Source organism: Poromitra crassiceps (assembly GCF_964638095.1).
Source record: "Poromitra crassiceps genome assembly, chromosome: 3".
NCBI lineage: Eukaryota > Metazoa > Chordata > Actinopteri > Beryciformes > Melamphaidae > Poromitra > Poromitra crassiceps.
Window position 1 is genome coordinate 43,849,652 of NC_139625.1, and position 15,290 is coordinate 43,864,941.

Sequence of the window (15,290 nt, forward strand, 5' to 3'; positions counted from 1 at the left end):
CAATATTGAAATGTTCTACAATTGCAGGCTGTGTTACCATTACACATTATTTTAGATCAACCTTTTATATCTATTTCGCCTCATTTGGTTGCTATTTAGTAGCGAAATGGAGAAGCACAATGCATGCTGGGACAGGCCAGACAACTTACAACTTATTTTTCCTATATGGGAAGTGTGTTGTGCCTGTCTAAGCGAGGGAGTCAGAGAGAGAGAGAGAAGGGTGACAGAGAAGAGGCAGAAGAGCACTGGCGCACTGAATAGGCCTGGTTTCAGAGAGAGACAGAGAAGGGTGACAGGGGAGAGGCAGAAGAGCACTGGCGCACTGAATAGGCCTGGTTTTCAAAGGCGCAAAGCGCTAAATTTACGCCAGGTGCGAAGATATCAGTACGCCGAGATTTAAGGCCGACACGCCCACTTTGGCCCATTCTGGGACTGCGCCACGCCCATTCGGCCTAAAGCGCATTTGGCAGCGTAAAGCCATATTGATATCGTCCCAAAACAGGCGCAAGGCACGTTTTTTTGCGGTTAAGGCCCGTTTTAGCGCCGAAGGCCTGTGGGAGAATAGGGGGCACTGTCGCTGAACGCACATACTGTAGCTGAACACACATAGCTGAATGCACATAGCCTACTGTAGTTGAACGCACATACTGTACACTGAGCGTAAACATGTGAGAGGCCGACCCCAGCCTCTTTCTGTTCAAATGGATGGATTTGCCACAGGATGTTTTCCTCTGCATCCAAGGAGAAATTAAGTGCTGCCTCGGGCTGTCATGGCCGCCGCACCGTGACAAATAATACTGTTATGAAAACATGAAAACACACCAAGGTGAAGCTAAAGCCTGTAGTGACAGTTTCCCTGGCAGTGGAGGAGGAAAGGTAGAATGCCTCACTCAACCCATCACGACAACAAAGCTCTCTCTCTGTCACTCTACCTCTCTCTGTCTTTCTCACTCTCTTAATTAAGACTGGTATCGGTAATCGTTACCTTTGAGGTATCGATTACCCACACACACACACACACACACACGCACGCACGCACGCACACCACAGCTCTCTATTCAGGCATATGACGAAGCATTTTGTGCCAGTGAAAGCTAACACGCCTTAGCATGTGGGAGTAGAAGACTGAAGAATGCGCCAAAGGCCTGTCCCACAAAACAAATCACCCCGTGTTATGAAAAGTGCACACTGGCCCCGGCACAACTGTAAAACAAAGGATGACCATACTAGCCTACTTTCAGTTCACATTCGGTCTCGTCGTTCCGTTTCACAACGTTTTTGTCTTCTTTGGAAACAGTATAAATCCTACCTCTTTGATAAATACTGCAGACAGGTTACAGGTAGTTTTACATCACAAAGCAATAAAATGTGTTGAGTTGGTGAGTTTGTTTTATACATGCCCACCTGGGATGAATACTTTTAATGTGTGAGAGAGAGACTCAGAAAGAAAGAAAGAAAGAAAGAAAGAAAGAAAGAAAGAAAGAAAGAAAGAAAGAAAGAAAGAAAGAAACCAAAGGCGAGTACCATGTAACTGCTTGTAAAATCGGTATCAAAAAAAGAAAGAAATCATGTAAAGAAACTGAAAAGAAAGGACAACAAGCATTCATAACATTCATAAAAGGCCCAACATTTGTTCTGCTAATAACCAAGCCATCAGCCGGTCTTACCAGCTGTCATGTTTCCTCACCTGTTCAGTTTGAAGTCCGGGGAGAAGATGAGTTTTCCAGGATGGTCCACTGACCTCCACATCAGGCCCAGCATCAGCACCTCCAGCCAGCAGCACTTCAGCAGGTGGATCTGGTCTGCTAGACTCAGCTCCACAAAGCCTGTGGTGGTCCGAGGAGAGACACACACATTAGCTAAGCTTCAGCAGCAGGAACACACCTCAACTCCACCTCTTCCTGCCTCAAGCTGGCACCGTCTGTGTTACATCTCTGGCTTGCTGGGGAGGCTAAGCAGGGCTGACTGTGGTTAGTCCTTGGATGGGAGACCATCTGGTGCTGGAGGTGACGAACAGTAGGAGGTGCTCTTCCCTCTGGTCTTGCGAATAATAGCCCCATCCCCAATGCCCCAGGGCAGCGACAGGGACTCTGTCCTGTGAGTGAGCACGTCCCTCAGATGAGATGTTAAACCGAGGTCCTGGCTCTCTGTGGTCGTCACTTATCGCAAGGGTAGGGGTGTGACCCCGGTCCCCTGAGGGGTGCAACCCTGGTGCCCTGGCTAAATTCGAACACAGGCTTCCATCATGGCCAACTAATCATCCCTTACTTAATTGGTTCAAGTTTCAGTCCTCAACTCTCCACCATGATAGCTGATGTGTGGTGAACATTCTGGCGCAAACGGGCTGCCGTGCATCACCCAGGTGGGTGCTACACATCGGTGGAGGATGAGCTGACACATTCACAAAGGGAGGAGGGGGTAGTCGAGCTAGAGAGAAAGAAAGATGTAAAAGAAAGAAACACTAGCCTCAGAAATACATTTTCAAGATTTTAACTATGGAGTTTCCCCAGTGAGGGTGAGAACACTGCCAGGACAATGCATTCAAACAGTCACTCCTGACATATGCGTACATCTTTCTGCTTCTGTTAGCCAGCTGTTGTACTTGGTAGCTCCTCCTACTGTAGGTGTTAAACGTGTTTAACCGAATGAGGCTGAAGCAAAAAAGCAGCCTATAATATTGTAGCGATCCAGGTAATTACAGGTAATGTGGTGTTTCCGTGTTTAGCTAGGAACTGAGATGTGTGGGTTGTTCCTAGGGGGAAGGGTGTGTATGTGACCAGCGGCCGCGTGGGGAAGTCAGTCTAGCTATGCGAGGGAGCTAGAGTGGTTGTGTGTAGAGCTAGCAGCGAAGCTAGCTGCTAGGAGCTATTGTGAAGCCAAGAATAAAAGCCTTGTACCAACTCCAAGTCTCCGGTTCCTTGGACGAATACCCGATTCGTTACACTGGTGTCTAGGAGTGGGATCGATAACCCTCTGCGACGGCCGAGAAGGGAGAGGGTGAGAGAAGGAACGGCAAAAGAGACTGTGTGTGGCGCGGCTTTTGGGCTCAAAACCTAGCGGTAGCAGGCTAGCTGCGTGTGCTAGCTGCTAGGGGCGCCACATGTGATGGTGCGCGGCAAAGAATGGCCATTGGTGAACGGGAGAAAAGAGGAGCTGACGACGGGGATCAGCTCGGTGCTGGCGGGCATGGAAGCCCGTTTGTTGAGAGAAGTCAGATGGCTGGCGGAGGCGATTCCTGCCTGGGCAGTGGAGCTGTGGCGGGCGCTGCGGGAAGTCGGGGGGCGTGTGGACGAGTTGAGCACAGAGGGAGCGCAGTGTGGAGAACGGCCGGAGGAGCCACAAAAGAGACTGTGTTGGACCTGCGGAGAACCGGGCCACGTGGCGAGGTGGTGTCGCAGCGGTCCCGGGGGACGGACCGGGTATGTGGAGCAAAGGTACAGGGGACAGCAGGGAGCCTGCTGGGCATGCGGTGCATTGGGGCACATAGCCAGAGAGTGTCAAGAAGCTGTCGGGGACTGGAGAACAGCGGGAGAGGAGAGACGTGCAGGCGGCGGACAGGTGAGACTTTGTTGGACGTGCCGTTCGCCTGAGCACTTGACTTGCCAGAGACTGCACTGAGAGTGTGAACGCTGGAGGAGACACACAGCCGGGGGAGCAGCCGGAGCAACAGGCAGAGGAACAGCGGAGTAGCGGAGCAGTGGAGCAGCCTGAGCAACAAGCAGCGGAGCAGTGCAGAGCCGGTCATTCAGGTCAGGAGAGTGTGGACTGCGTGTCCAGATGGACGGGTGTTGCTAATGCCGGAGAAGCCTAGCTGCTCTGCATACCAGCCGGTAGAGGGCGACATCATTATCAGCGACGAGACCATCAGGAGAGCGGGGATCGTTTTGAACAGCCAGAGGGAAGAGAGAGACATTATCTGCAGAGCTGTTACAGTCGGGGGAGCGACGCTCGTGTCTCCGGGGGAGCCTGGGGGGTTACCGCCGGGGGAACCGGCCCAGCCTAGCCGCTACACACCCCCCACGGTTGCACTGCGGAGAGCCGAGGTGGAGATCGACGCCGGTGGTGTTCGCCCTGCTGTCCTGAACACGCCGCCCCCTTGGGGAGCGGGACGGGAAAACGAGCGAGTGCAAGAGGTGGTCCTGGAGGACGATGACATAGCCATCTGGAAGGTCGACGGGCGTGAGTGGGGACGCCGACAGGCGGAGGACGCGGATATCGGTCCGGTGTATGCGTGGGTGGCGGCCGGACGCCGGCCCCCTGTGGAGGAGATTCACACGTGTTCCGGTGCCACGAGGGGACTGTGGAACATGTTTGCCGGCCTGCGTCTGGATGAAGATGGGCGTTTGGAGAGAGTTGTGAACGGGAAAAGAGGGTGGGTGGTGCCTGGCTGCCTGCGGGAGTTGGCGCTGCGGTGGGCCCACAGGAGCCTCGGAAATGGTCCCGATCATCGGGGGGTTGAGGAGACGCTCCGCCGGGTTCGTATGGGATTCTATTGGGGCAAACACAAGGAGGATGTGCGGAGCTACTGCAGTGCGTGCGATGGCTGTGGGACACAGGGGGGGGGACCGTAGAGAGCCACGGGCTCCGGGACATTTGCAGGACTTTGAAATGGGGTAGGAGAAAAAGAAAATAATGTTGGAAATGTTAATTGGAAATGTGGGGGTCATTGTTGAATGGGAAATGTTGTGGGAATTAGAATTTGATGTGGTGACGGGGGGAAAAATGTTATGGGGTTGGTGTGTTTTGGTACAGGGGGATATGTGTGGGTTGTGGGTGTCGCATGGGCGCGACATTAAAGTTGGGTGAGGAGTATGTAGCGATCCAGGTAATTACAGGTAATGTGGTGTTTTCGTGTTTAGCTAGGAACTGAGATGTGTGGGTTGTTCCTAGGGGGAAGGGTGTGTATGTGACCAGCGGCCGCGTGGGGAAGTCAGTCTAGCTATGCGAGGGAGCTAGAGTGGTTGTGTGTAGAGCTAGCAGCGAAGCTAGCTGCTAGGAGCTATTGTGAAGCCAAGAATAAAAGCCTTGTACCAACTCCAAGTCTCCGGTTCCTTTGACGAATACCCGATTCGTTACACTGGTGTCTAGGAGTGGGATCGATAACCCTCTGCGACGGCCGAGAAGGGAGAGGGTGAGAGAAGGAACGGCAAAAGAGACTGTGTGTGGCGCGGCTTTTGGGCTCAAAACCTAGCGGTAGCAGGCTAGCTGCGTGTGCTAGCTGCTAGGGGCGCCACATGTGATGGTGCGCGGCAAAGAATGGCCATTGGTGACAATATAATAATATAGAATTAAATTATAGAATTCTGGGCCTTCTAGGTATTCAGTGAAGGCCCAAGAATAAATTGAAAAGAAAATAATTTTCCCCCTAATAAATTATTTGTATTTGTTATTTATTAGTTTTTATTCACTAATAAATAAATAATGTCCCTAAATTGTTCAGATCTTGGACTCACTTTGTTTCAGCAAATATGGGGTTAAATATTTGGACCAGCCTCCACCGGCAAATGATATTTGATTGACAGCAAGCCAGCAACCCTTTGCGAAGACCCGACTCTGGTCATGAGAGGGGATGACAATTTTGATGACAGGTGTCTTAACCAATCAGAATTTCATTGAGTTGTGGGGTCAGCCAATCACAATTAGTTGAGTTGTGGGTGGGATATTTCCAGGGATTCGCGAATCCAAGCCAACCAGGAGACAAGGCGAACAACAAGGAGGGAGGAGTTAATGATGATTCGGAAATTTCGGAGAAGTAGGAAGTGTGGCGGAGTTTTCAAGATGCCTGTTCAAACGTTCTTTTAATACATCCATGGTTCAATCCAAAGGATTTAATGATTGAAAATAAAATTAGAGCTAACAACCTGCAAAAAGCTCTATTTTCACCATTTCCAGGCTAGCAACTGGGAACTTTACCCTTAGTTTACATGCAGTTGAGCACAAGAGGCTAGTATTACAGTTACTGCTGTGCAGTGCTGTGCTGTGCTGTGGGTTGCTTGTTGCTTTTTGGAGGATTTGGGTTTTGTCTTCAAGTGAACCACTGTGAACGTCATTGGTGTGTTATCATTTTATTTTATTTTATTGCTGGTGGTGTCACTGGGGCAGCTGATGTCGGTGTGCAGGGGGAGTTTTGGACCCGCACACGGGTTTTGTTGTGTCTCGCTTCACTTCGCTTGCCACACCAGACCCTCGGGAGTTACATTAACGTCACTGCTTGTTTCCACAAACCCGCCTCAGTCTGTCTTGGGTTTGTTGTGCTTTTAATTTCAGAGTCTTCACCTGGTCTTTCTGTGTATTTCTGTGTAATTGTTAAAACTGTGGTTGTGTTGACAGTGACAGCCATTTGTTTATGTAGCCTAATGTAATTTTCATAGCTGAGGAGGAGTAGTGGAGTAATTATTATATGTAACGATACAGTGACCTAAGCTGACTGTGGAAGACAACTCATCATAGATCTTGGGCATGTAGTCTTTCCAATAGCCTGTTTACGCCCTCACCAATGCGTAAAGATGCACGCAGTGCGCACAGAGAGAGACCTCAGACTTGCACGTACAGTAGGGTATAGTTTGTGTGTATGTGTGTGTGTGTGTGTGTGTGTGTGTGTGTGTGTGTGTGTGTGTGTGTGTGTGTGTGTCAGAGTGGGACATTCTTTTTAAGCGGTTTTATTCACTTGATCCCAACATTGCATGATTTTTAGTTATTCAGTTTTGGACCAGGTTTGATCAGTATAATATTATTTTACATTTGGGTTTATTGCCTGCGTGCGTGTGGGGGTGGGTGGGTTACGTTATAGAAGGCCCGGTTCTGATAGGCACGGTTCGCCACTGCTGAAAAAACAATGTCAAAATGCACAGTGTCTCTGCTTCTTAACAGTTCAGACAAGTCCAGCGACATCACTGAGCAGCAGCGTGTATTTTGCTCGACAGTGCCTTTCTCACCTGTCCAGGGGTTCTTAGCGCTTTTATATAGCAGACAATGGGCACTCATTTTCACTTCTGTCCAGAAAAAAGCTGAGAAAATGGTATTTGTGATCCCTTCACGTTAACACCTCCTAGGAAGCTATCTGCTGGGCAGAACAGTGGCTGAGAGAGGAGAGGAGGGGAGAGAGAAGAGGAGAGGAGACACTCAAGAAACAGAGCAGCATTTACCTCCTCTGACAGAGTAAGGAAAGAACGAAAACAGAATGAAGGAAAGCAAACGGATGAACGAATGAAAGAAACTGAAACAACAGAGACAAAGATGGAAATGAAAGAACACAAGAAAGAACTACAAACAAGGAATGAAAGAAAGACATACGTAGCAGGCTTAACATTTTACATAGATGATTAATGATTTATTGTCTGTCAATCAGTCTGTTCATCTGTCCATCTGTTATTGACCCATCATCTCAGACACCATTATACTAACTGACTGAACTTGGGGAAAACTGTCAAAGCTGTTTCCATTGCCTTTAATTCATTCCCTAACTTAACTTCCCTAATCTTACCATCTTCACATGCAGCACTCTAAAACGCTTGGAAAACGTGAAGTGCATTGTGGACAGTGGAACTGGAAAAATAGAGTCTGCACACTAGAACCCCTCAGGAAATATGTATAACACCATGTGTAACATTTTGGGCGCAAGCCCTTCCTCAGACATGTGTGTTGTGGACAGTGAACACTGAACGTTTATCAAGTGTGCTTGGATAGTTGCACAACGGGTGCAAGTACTATCCAATATTTGTGTTGCCAAACAACCAAAGACAACAACTTCACATGTGTGTTAGTAGTTTACTGAAATAATGGATTACCATTGCAGTAAAACGGTCATAGTAGCTTTACTTCTTGATCTACATGTGGAGCCAAGGATGTCATTTGGGGGTTAGGGTTAGAGTGGGGGGACATGTGCCCTCCACTTTTTAAGAAGGCAGTATTGGACCCCTGCACTCTTTGAAGTCCAAAACCGAACGTTATATTAAAAAACAGATATGGCAGGCACTAGAACCACACGGCCGCTCAAGCTTCCAGTGACCGACCCATAAGCAGCATAAGTGGCCGGTTGGTTCATTTTCTATACTAAGTGACACTGGGCCGGCCAATCACATCTCTTACTAGGTCCAGCCCTCCCCCTCTGTGAGCTGGACCTCTTACTAGGTCCAGCCCACCCCCCTTCCGAATAGTGAGTTTGGGCCTGTAGATGTGGGCCTGTACAAATTGTGTCTTCCATTGAACCTTTGAAATCAAAAATTCATCCCTGGGTGGAGCAGAAAGATCTTGCCATCAATACATCCCTCGCTTGCTGCGTTCCAAAACACTGCGCCATGGGCACTGTTTTGTTTGCTGTGCCATCATTGAAATGAATGGATTTGAGCACCCAAAAGACTGAGTAAAGATTGTGGCCAATGCGATCAAGTCATATACATAGAAGTTTGAGGACCATTACCTACACACTCATTTCTACAGGTGCAAATCAAATTTGTTTACAAAAAAATTAACCAAAATGTACTGTTTTTCCTCATTTTTAGGTAGGCATGAAATATTTGAATCAACATCCAATAGTTGAGACAAAGACAAGTCCCAATGAAAATAAATATGAAATCAAGACCAAGTTTCAAGGCGTGAAAAAACGTTTCTCTAGACGGGATTCAAGAGTGAGACCGGACTGGAGTCCTACAGCCCTGCACATTAGGGTTGTGCGATGTCACCGAAATACCCATCGTGATTGTTTTACAGTGAAACATCGTTTTGGACGATGGCATCGTCATTCGGGTGGGGGTGGGGGTTGGGGGAATAATTCATTATTTATTAAGTCGCTGCGTTGCTGTAATGCCGCTGCAATGCATTCACGTTAACAGGACAGCTGAGCCTGAGCTCTTATACCAGCGGGCTCGAATCTGCTCTGTGTTACAGCACAGAGCCAGGCGACTGAAGTGGGCAGTGGCTGTCACTACCAGCAATTTGAACGGCGCAAAACAAATAACGTTAACGTTACAGATCCTCACCAACAACGTGTGTGTAGGCTACTGTGTGTTGAATTTAACTAGCTGGCAGAAAAACTACTGAATTACTGGCTGATATAACATTAGATTTGCGTGGGCTTTTGAACCTAATGTAATGAGAGGAGAAATGGCTAGAGAAATGCAGCTGCTGTATCTACAGTATATGGAGCGACTCCAACTTTCACTTTGGAAACAGGCGAGTTCAATTCACGGTTGAAGACTTGTACTCACTTTGGGTTGAAAACAGGAAAGAACGTGAAGTTTCTTCTTTGTCTGAAAAAGTTTTCACAACAACACAGCCGACGCAGGGGGGACGCCCCGGCGACATTCTTATCTCTGTTCAGAGAAGGAGTGGAGCGGAGGAGGGGGAGGGGAGGCTTCCCTGAACTGGGTGCGCTTATTTAATGCCGCCGGTGCGTCCCCCGCACGTCACGGTAAGTGGACTTGACCTCTTTTATTATTAAAACGGCACAATTTTAATTCGAACAGATAATGAATTATGATGATCCGATGTAGAAGGCCCAGAGGTCGATGGGGGGTCGGCCCATCACGATGGTCGATGCCATCGTCCATCGTGCCAACCCTACTGCACATAAACACAGTCACACTCCATGCCCTGTACCGCAGATCTTACCAGGGATCTTCTTGGCCCAGCTGATCATGAGGACCAGCTCCTTGTCGGCCAGGTTGGTGAGTGACATCATCATGCTGGCCTCGGTGAAGGGTTTGGTCAGGTCCTCCATGAGGTAGATCTCCGGAGGTTCTGCCTCCATGATGCGGGAGATGAACTGTTCGGGGCTCATGGCCGAGTGGTGTGCTCGATCCCCCTGGGGGAGGGGGAACACGAGAGAGAGGGGTGCCTCCAGGTTGAGGTGCCGCTGGGCCCGGGACCCCAGCCCCACCCTGGCCAGCCCCCTGCCCCCGCTGGGATCCCGAGGCTGGGGTCCGCCACGCCGATGCCTGGCCCCCCGGTAGCTACAGCGTTCGCGCCTCACACCTGCGTACATGAACACAGCAAGGGACATGGGTAGGGTTTTTTGGTTGTTGTCTTTTTTTACCTTCCCTCTTCCAATCGTTGACATATAATATATGGATGACGCGTCTCCACTTCCTACCGCTATGCAAAAGTGAAGCCAAAACATCTTGTTTCAACAAGCTGGCATCTTGCTCATTTGTAGCCGAGTCTGTGCAGTAGAGTCGAGCTGAGCCCCATCAGCCGTGCCGGCGTTTGATGGAGGTTTGCGAGTGGCTGTCACAGCTGTCAATCAACCCTTTTTATATTGTTAAATAACTATTAAAAAACAAACTTATCAGAAAAATGTGTACTTGAACATACAGTACCTCAGCGTGATAAGAACTACCTGAAATGACAAAAACCATTTTGGGGGGAAATGTATTTGACGTGTACTTTGATTGTTTAGTTTGGCTCATGTTCCGTCTGCTAACATGGAGGGATTCATGACCTAACATACTGCAGCCAGCCACAAGAGGGCGGTCGAAATGTTTTGACTTCACTTTCTGGGAGCAGACATGGTGATACAAATTACAGTCAATGCTTCCAATGTGTGAATACTGTGGGCCCTATCGTTGCAATCGGCGTAGAAACTGCGTTTAAGGCCTAGCGCTAGGCCGCCTAGCGCAGTAAGTGGGTGTGGACCAGCGCACTCGCTATCTTGGTATCGGCGCTACACGCAGCCTCAACCATTATAACCACGCCTTTTAAGCGTAAAATTATGCATAGTCCGCTCATTGGAGAATTGCAGTAAAGAGTCACACGCTTGCCTTTTAAGCTCCAATTCCTGGACAAATCCGGTAAAACCAGACAAAGCCAAGCGCTCTGCCCCCCCCCCCCCTCCCTTCATCCAGTCTGTCTGTCTCCATATATAGGCTATTATTCCATATTATTATGCTTCTCAAACCAATCTAACTGCAGTTTAAATACTGCAAGCATGTAAATACCCTACACTATAGCAAGATCAAAGTGAAAAGAATGTACTAAATGCATCAGCTAGAAAAATATAGCCTATTAGATTGGTGAAAGTTTGTCCAGAAAGATATCATTTTCTCTCGCCTGCTGCAGGAAGGATGATGCACATAAATATACCCTACATTATGTAAAGGCATTGCATAAATGTGTTTTTATTGTAAAACTAAATGTGAAGTAGGGCCAAGTTATTGGAGCGGACATCACAGTATAGCAGATGACAGTAGAAGCTGTCACTCATCTAAATCACGTTAAATCGACAAGGGATATATATAGGCCCAGGAGGACATATACTGTATGTTTCACATAGGGTGGTGTTTTCATTTCGATGTTTTATTTGGTCCAATATTGAAATGTTCTACAATTGCAGGTTGTGTTACCATTACACATTATTTAGATCTACCTTTATATAGGTTTTCGGCTCATTTGGTTGCTATTTAGTAGCGAAATGGAGTACCACAATGCATGCTGGGACATGCCAGGCAGTGAACTTACAACTTATTTTTCCTATGGGAAGTGTGTTGTGTCTGTCTGAGCGAGGGAGTCAGAGAGAGAGAGTCGTATTGTGCCTGTCAGACTGAGGAGAGAGGGAGAGAGTGACACAGAGAAGGGTGACAGAGGGGAGCCAGAGGGGAGGGCTCCACGCAACCAGCGCACTGAATAGGCCTGGTTTTCAAAAGCGCAAAGCGCTAAATTTACGCCAGGTGGGAAGATATCATTAGGCCGATATTTAACGCCGAAACGCCCATTCTCGCCCATTCAGGGAGTGCGCCACGCCCATTCGGCCTAAAGCGCATTTGGCAGCGTAAAGCCATATTGATATCTTCCCGAGGCAGGCGCAAGGCACATTTTTTAGCGCCGAAGGCCCGTTTTAGCGCCGAAGGCCTGTGGGAGAATAGGGGCCTGTATGTACTGTATGTATGTATGTATGTATGTATGTATGTATGTATGTATGTATGTACTGTATGTATGTATGTATGTATGTATACAATTTGTACTGTTTTCCTTGTTTAAGTTTTGCTTTTATGTGAAGCACATTGAGTTTCCCTGTGTAGGCTATATAAATACAATTTTACTTACTTACTATCACATGTCCTGCAATGTCCCTTTGCACTGTATGTAAGGTCTTGTTTTGCCTGTACCATGTGTTTCAGTTAGGGTAAGAGTGATCAGGCCGATATTTGCCTTTTATTTAATAGCAAATACTCAAGTACGTCAAGCAGTCCACTGCAAATATGATGGAGGTTCCTCACTCATAACTACCTAAAGACAATAAAACAATAACAACAATAAAACCTCCAATGAATTTGTACTGTCTATGCACATTATATGCATTCAACATAATGTTTTTTCTTCTCCAAGTTAATTCTTCATTTAAAGGCCTGTTGTAAACCAAATCATGTATTAGGTTGTACTGTGAAAGTTTGTAAGTTGACAATTTATCTCTGCACCAATAGACCAAATCACCGTGACGTCACCATGTAAACAACATTACTTCCGCGTACCATTTTGGGAAGGCGGCAGGTTTAAATGTGCGTGTTGTCAAATAAATGCTGTCAAACCCTCTTGTTGTTTTCGGCCGACTACTTTCAATTTAAATGTTCAAACGGTTGGTAAACATGCTTGTCCGACGTATCTAGCCATTCTTCTGTGTTTGTTTTATGTAGTGTTAGCTAGCTAATAACGTTTGTTTACAACTGTCAAACTCGCTGTTTTTTTGCAGACTCGTTAACGACAGAGCTACTGACGCCACGTTAATTTAATTTAGCTTCAAGTCTACTCTGGTCTGGTCTGGTCCAACAGGTAAATTAGCTAGTCTGGTCTCCACTAACGTTAGTGAAAGTGTTGTTATGAATGATAATAAACAACAACACAACACGAACGAACCATTTTTGTCTTCTTTGTCTGTTTTTGTCTTCAACACGTCAGTTTGTGCCGTTCACCGCCATTATGATGTGTGGACCCAGGGGTAACCGGAAGTAAATGTAAACATCCCCGCTGATTTGGTCTATATGACTTACTGATGAATGGCCAATATGAATTACTGTAAATGATGGTTCTTTATGATTCTGATCCCGTGCTTTCAGAAAATCCTCAAAATCTGAATGGCATAATGAGATCGGTAGTAGTGGCCTTTAACTTCTAACTTTCATGTCCTATGAATGATGTGTGATCTCAAATAGAAGGCTATAAGAATATGTGAGAATATGATGAAAGAGAGAGACGGCCTACCACACTTCATCATGCCCACTTCATAGCATTTGCGTAGGCGGCAGGCCTGGCAGCTTTTACGCCGGTTCTTGTCGATAGTGCATTGGTTTGTGGCCGGGCAAATGTAGTCATTGTGCCCTAACAGACAAAGAAAAGAAAGACGCATTGGGGCATTACATTATATGAATGTTTCAGACAGACAGGCAGGCAGGCAGGCAGGCAGACAGACAGACAGACAGACAGCTAACATAATCATGATCCCATAGGCATCGAGGAATTGAGCCAAGCTTTTTTTCCAAGCTTTGTCTGGGGGAAGGCCCACAGTCTCAGACTTTAAACTTGCCTTGCCTACCTTGGATACTCCTCTTGAAGAAGGCCTTGCAGCCCTCGCAGGACCACACGCCGTAGTGGTACCCCGAGGCGTAGTCGTGGCACACGGCGCAGAAGTGCATGTCGGCCTTCCCCACCGAGGATGAGGAGGAGTTCAGCCCTTCCTCTCCCTCCTCCACTCTCTTCCCCAGCGGCTTGTTAGAGCTGACGAGGGAGAAACAGTGAACATAGACCCAGTTAAAAGGACAACTTGACATTTGGAATTTTAGCCTGTCATTCACTTGTCATTAGTCTGCCAACAGGTAGTTTATTACAAAATTTTCCACAACATTTCAGTCAACTGAAAAATGGCATTGGAGAACTGTCAGCATTCTTCATTGAAACAGAGTTAGAATAGAGGCTTTGCGGTTCTATCAGAAATCTCCCAGCAGCCATGGCTGCTGCATGTCAGCGTCAGCGAAGAGAGCAAACCTAACCTACCTGTTGGGGGTGATGGCATGGGGTTTGGCCTCCACCCAGGGCGCATGGGGGCTGAGCTCGTTGTAGACCAGTGGCGGGGGGCAGTGCAGTGTCAGCGAGGGCACGTTGGGGTGGCTGTGGGGGGGCCAGAAGAGGGAGGGGCTCAGAGGTTGGCACAGTGATGAGGGGCTGTCGGTGATGGGCGGCCGGCCGTAGCTCAGCACAGACGGGCTGTAGAAGGTCAGGGGACCGTGGCCGTACTCGTGGCCGTACTCGTGGCCGCTGTCCATATACGGAGAGGGGATGCAGACCGTGTGGCCATCCATGCCCACAGGGGGGCTGTACACAGCGGGCAGAAGGCTCGGGGAGCTCGCCCTCTGCGGCGCCTTGCTGGAGCCCACCTCCTGCAGCTGGAGCAGAGGCACCGGGTCAGCGCTGATCCCAGGAGAGGAGGCCATCATGGGGCAATCTAGGCGACGATGACGAGGGTGACGATGACAAAGCTGCTTTTTCTATTGCATTTCTTACTGTGGACAGGTCCTGTGTCAGGAGGGAGAGAAATGTTTGTTGTTATTTGAGACTAAATATTTAATCCGGATTCAGATTAAACAACAAAGCTCCACCAGAAATGGCTGAAACATTCACTCTAGACTGGTCTACAGGGAGTGATTGTCCAGTAACCAGAAGGTCCCAGGTGCAATCCCTTCTGACCCTGATGTCTGTCTGCTGAAGTGTCTGGGTAAAACTACTAAAGCAAAGAATCTGTGTGTGTGTGTGCAGGCCCGCCGCACCCTATACGCAGAGTACGCAGACTGCGTAGGGCATCATGTGACTGAGGGCACCAAAAAAAAAAAAAAAAAAAAAAAAAAAAAAAATTGGTGCCCTCAGTCAGGCCACTCACTGAACAGCAGGCCAGGCGCCGCCTACTGGTTTACTAGTGGTTTTATTACTTTATTCAGGGTTAAAGTGGGTGCATCTCATTGTAAAATTGGACTCGGCCCAAATTGGGCTTCAAACGGCCCAAATCTGGCTTCAACCGGCCTAAATCTGGCTTCAACTGGCCCAAATCTGGCTTCAAACGACCCAAATCGGGCTTCAAACGGCCCAAATCTGGCTTCAAACAGCCCAAATCTGGCTTCAAACGGCCCAAATTGGGCTTCAAACGGCCCAAATTGGGCTTCAAACAGCCCAAATTTTTCGCGGACGCCCTTCGGACGCCGGCACGCACGCCGGCCCGTATCAGCCTGGCCTGCTTGGTATCTAATGCCCGGCCTGAATTATGATCCCAGTCCGCCCCTGCTTGCATGTACAGTTTAACAATCGCTTGTTTG

At 48.2% G+C, this 15,290-nt stretch overlaps 1 protein-coding gene across 1 annotated transcript in view; it reads right to left on the reverse strand.

Annotated features, from left to right (window-relative positions):
- esr2b (estrogen receptor 2b) overlaps positions 1-15,290 on the reverse strand; it is an 82,691-nt gene that overhangs the window by 47,120 nt on the left and 20,281 nt on the right. Inside the window, exons 2-6 of the mRNA XM_083633278.1 lie at positions 13,981-14,499; positions 13,523-13,704; positions 13,192-13,308; positions 9,610-9,972; positions 1,688-1,826 (exon numbers count right to left, since the gene is read on the reverse strand). Of these exons, the coding sequence (XP_083489404.1) occupies positions 1,688-1,826; positions 9,610-9,972; positions 13,192-13,308; positions 13,523-13,704; positions 13,981-14,420 (1,241 nt within the window). The 5' untranslated portion in view covers positions 14,421-14,499. The remainder of the gene's footprint in view (positions 1-1,687; positions 1,827-9,609; positions 9,973-13,191; positions 13,309-13,522; positions 13,705-13,980; positions 14,500-15,290) is intronic.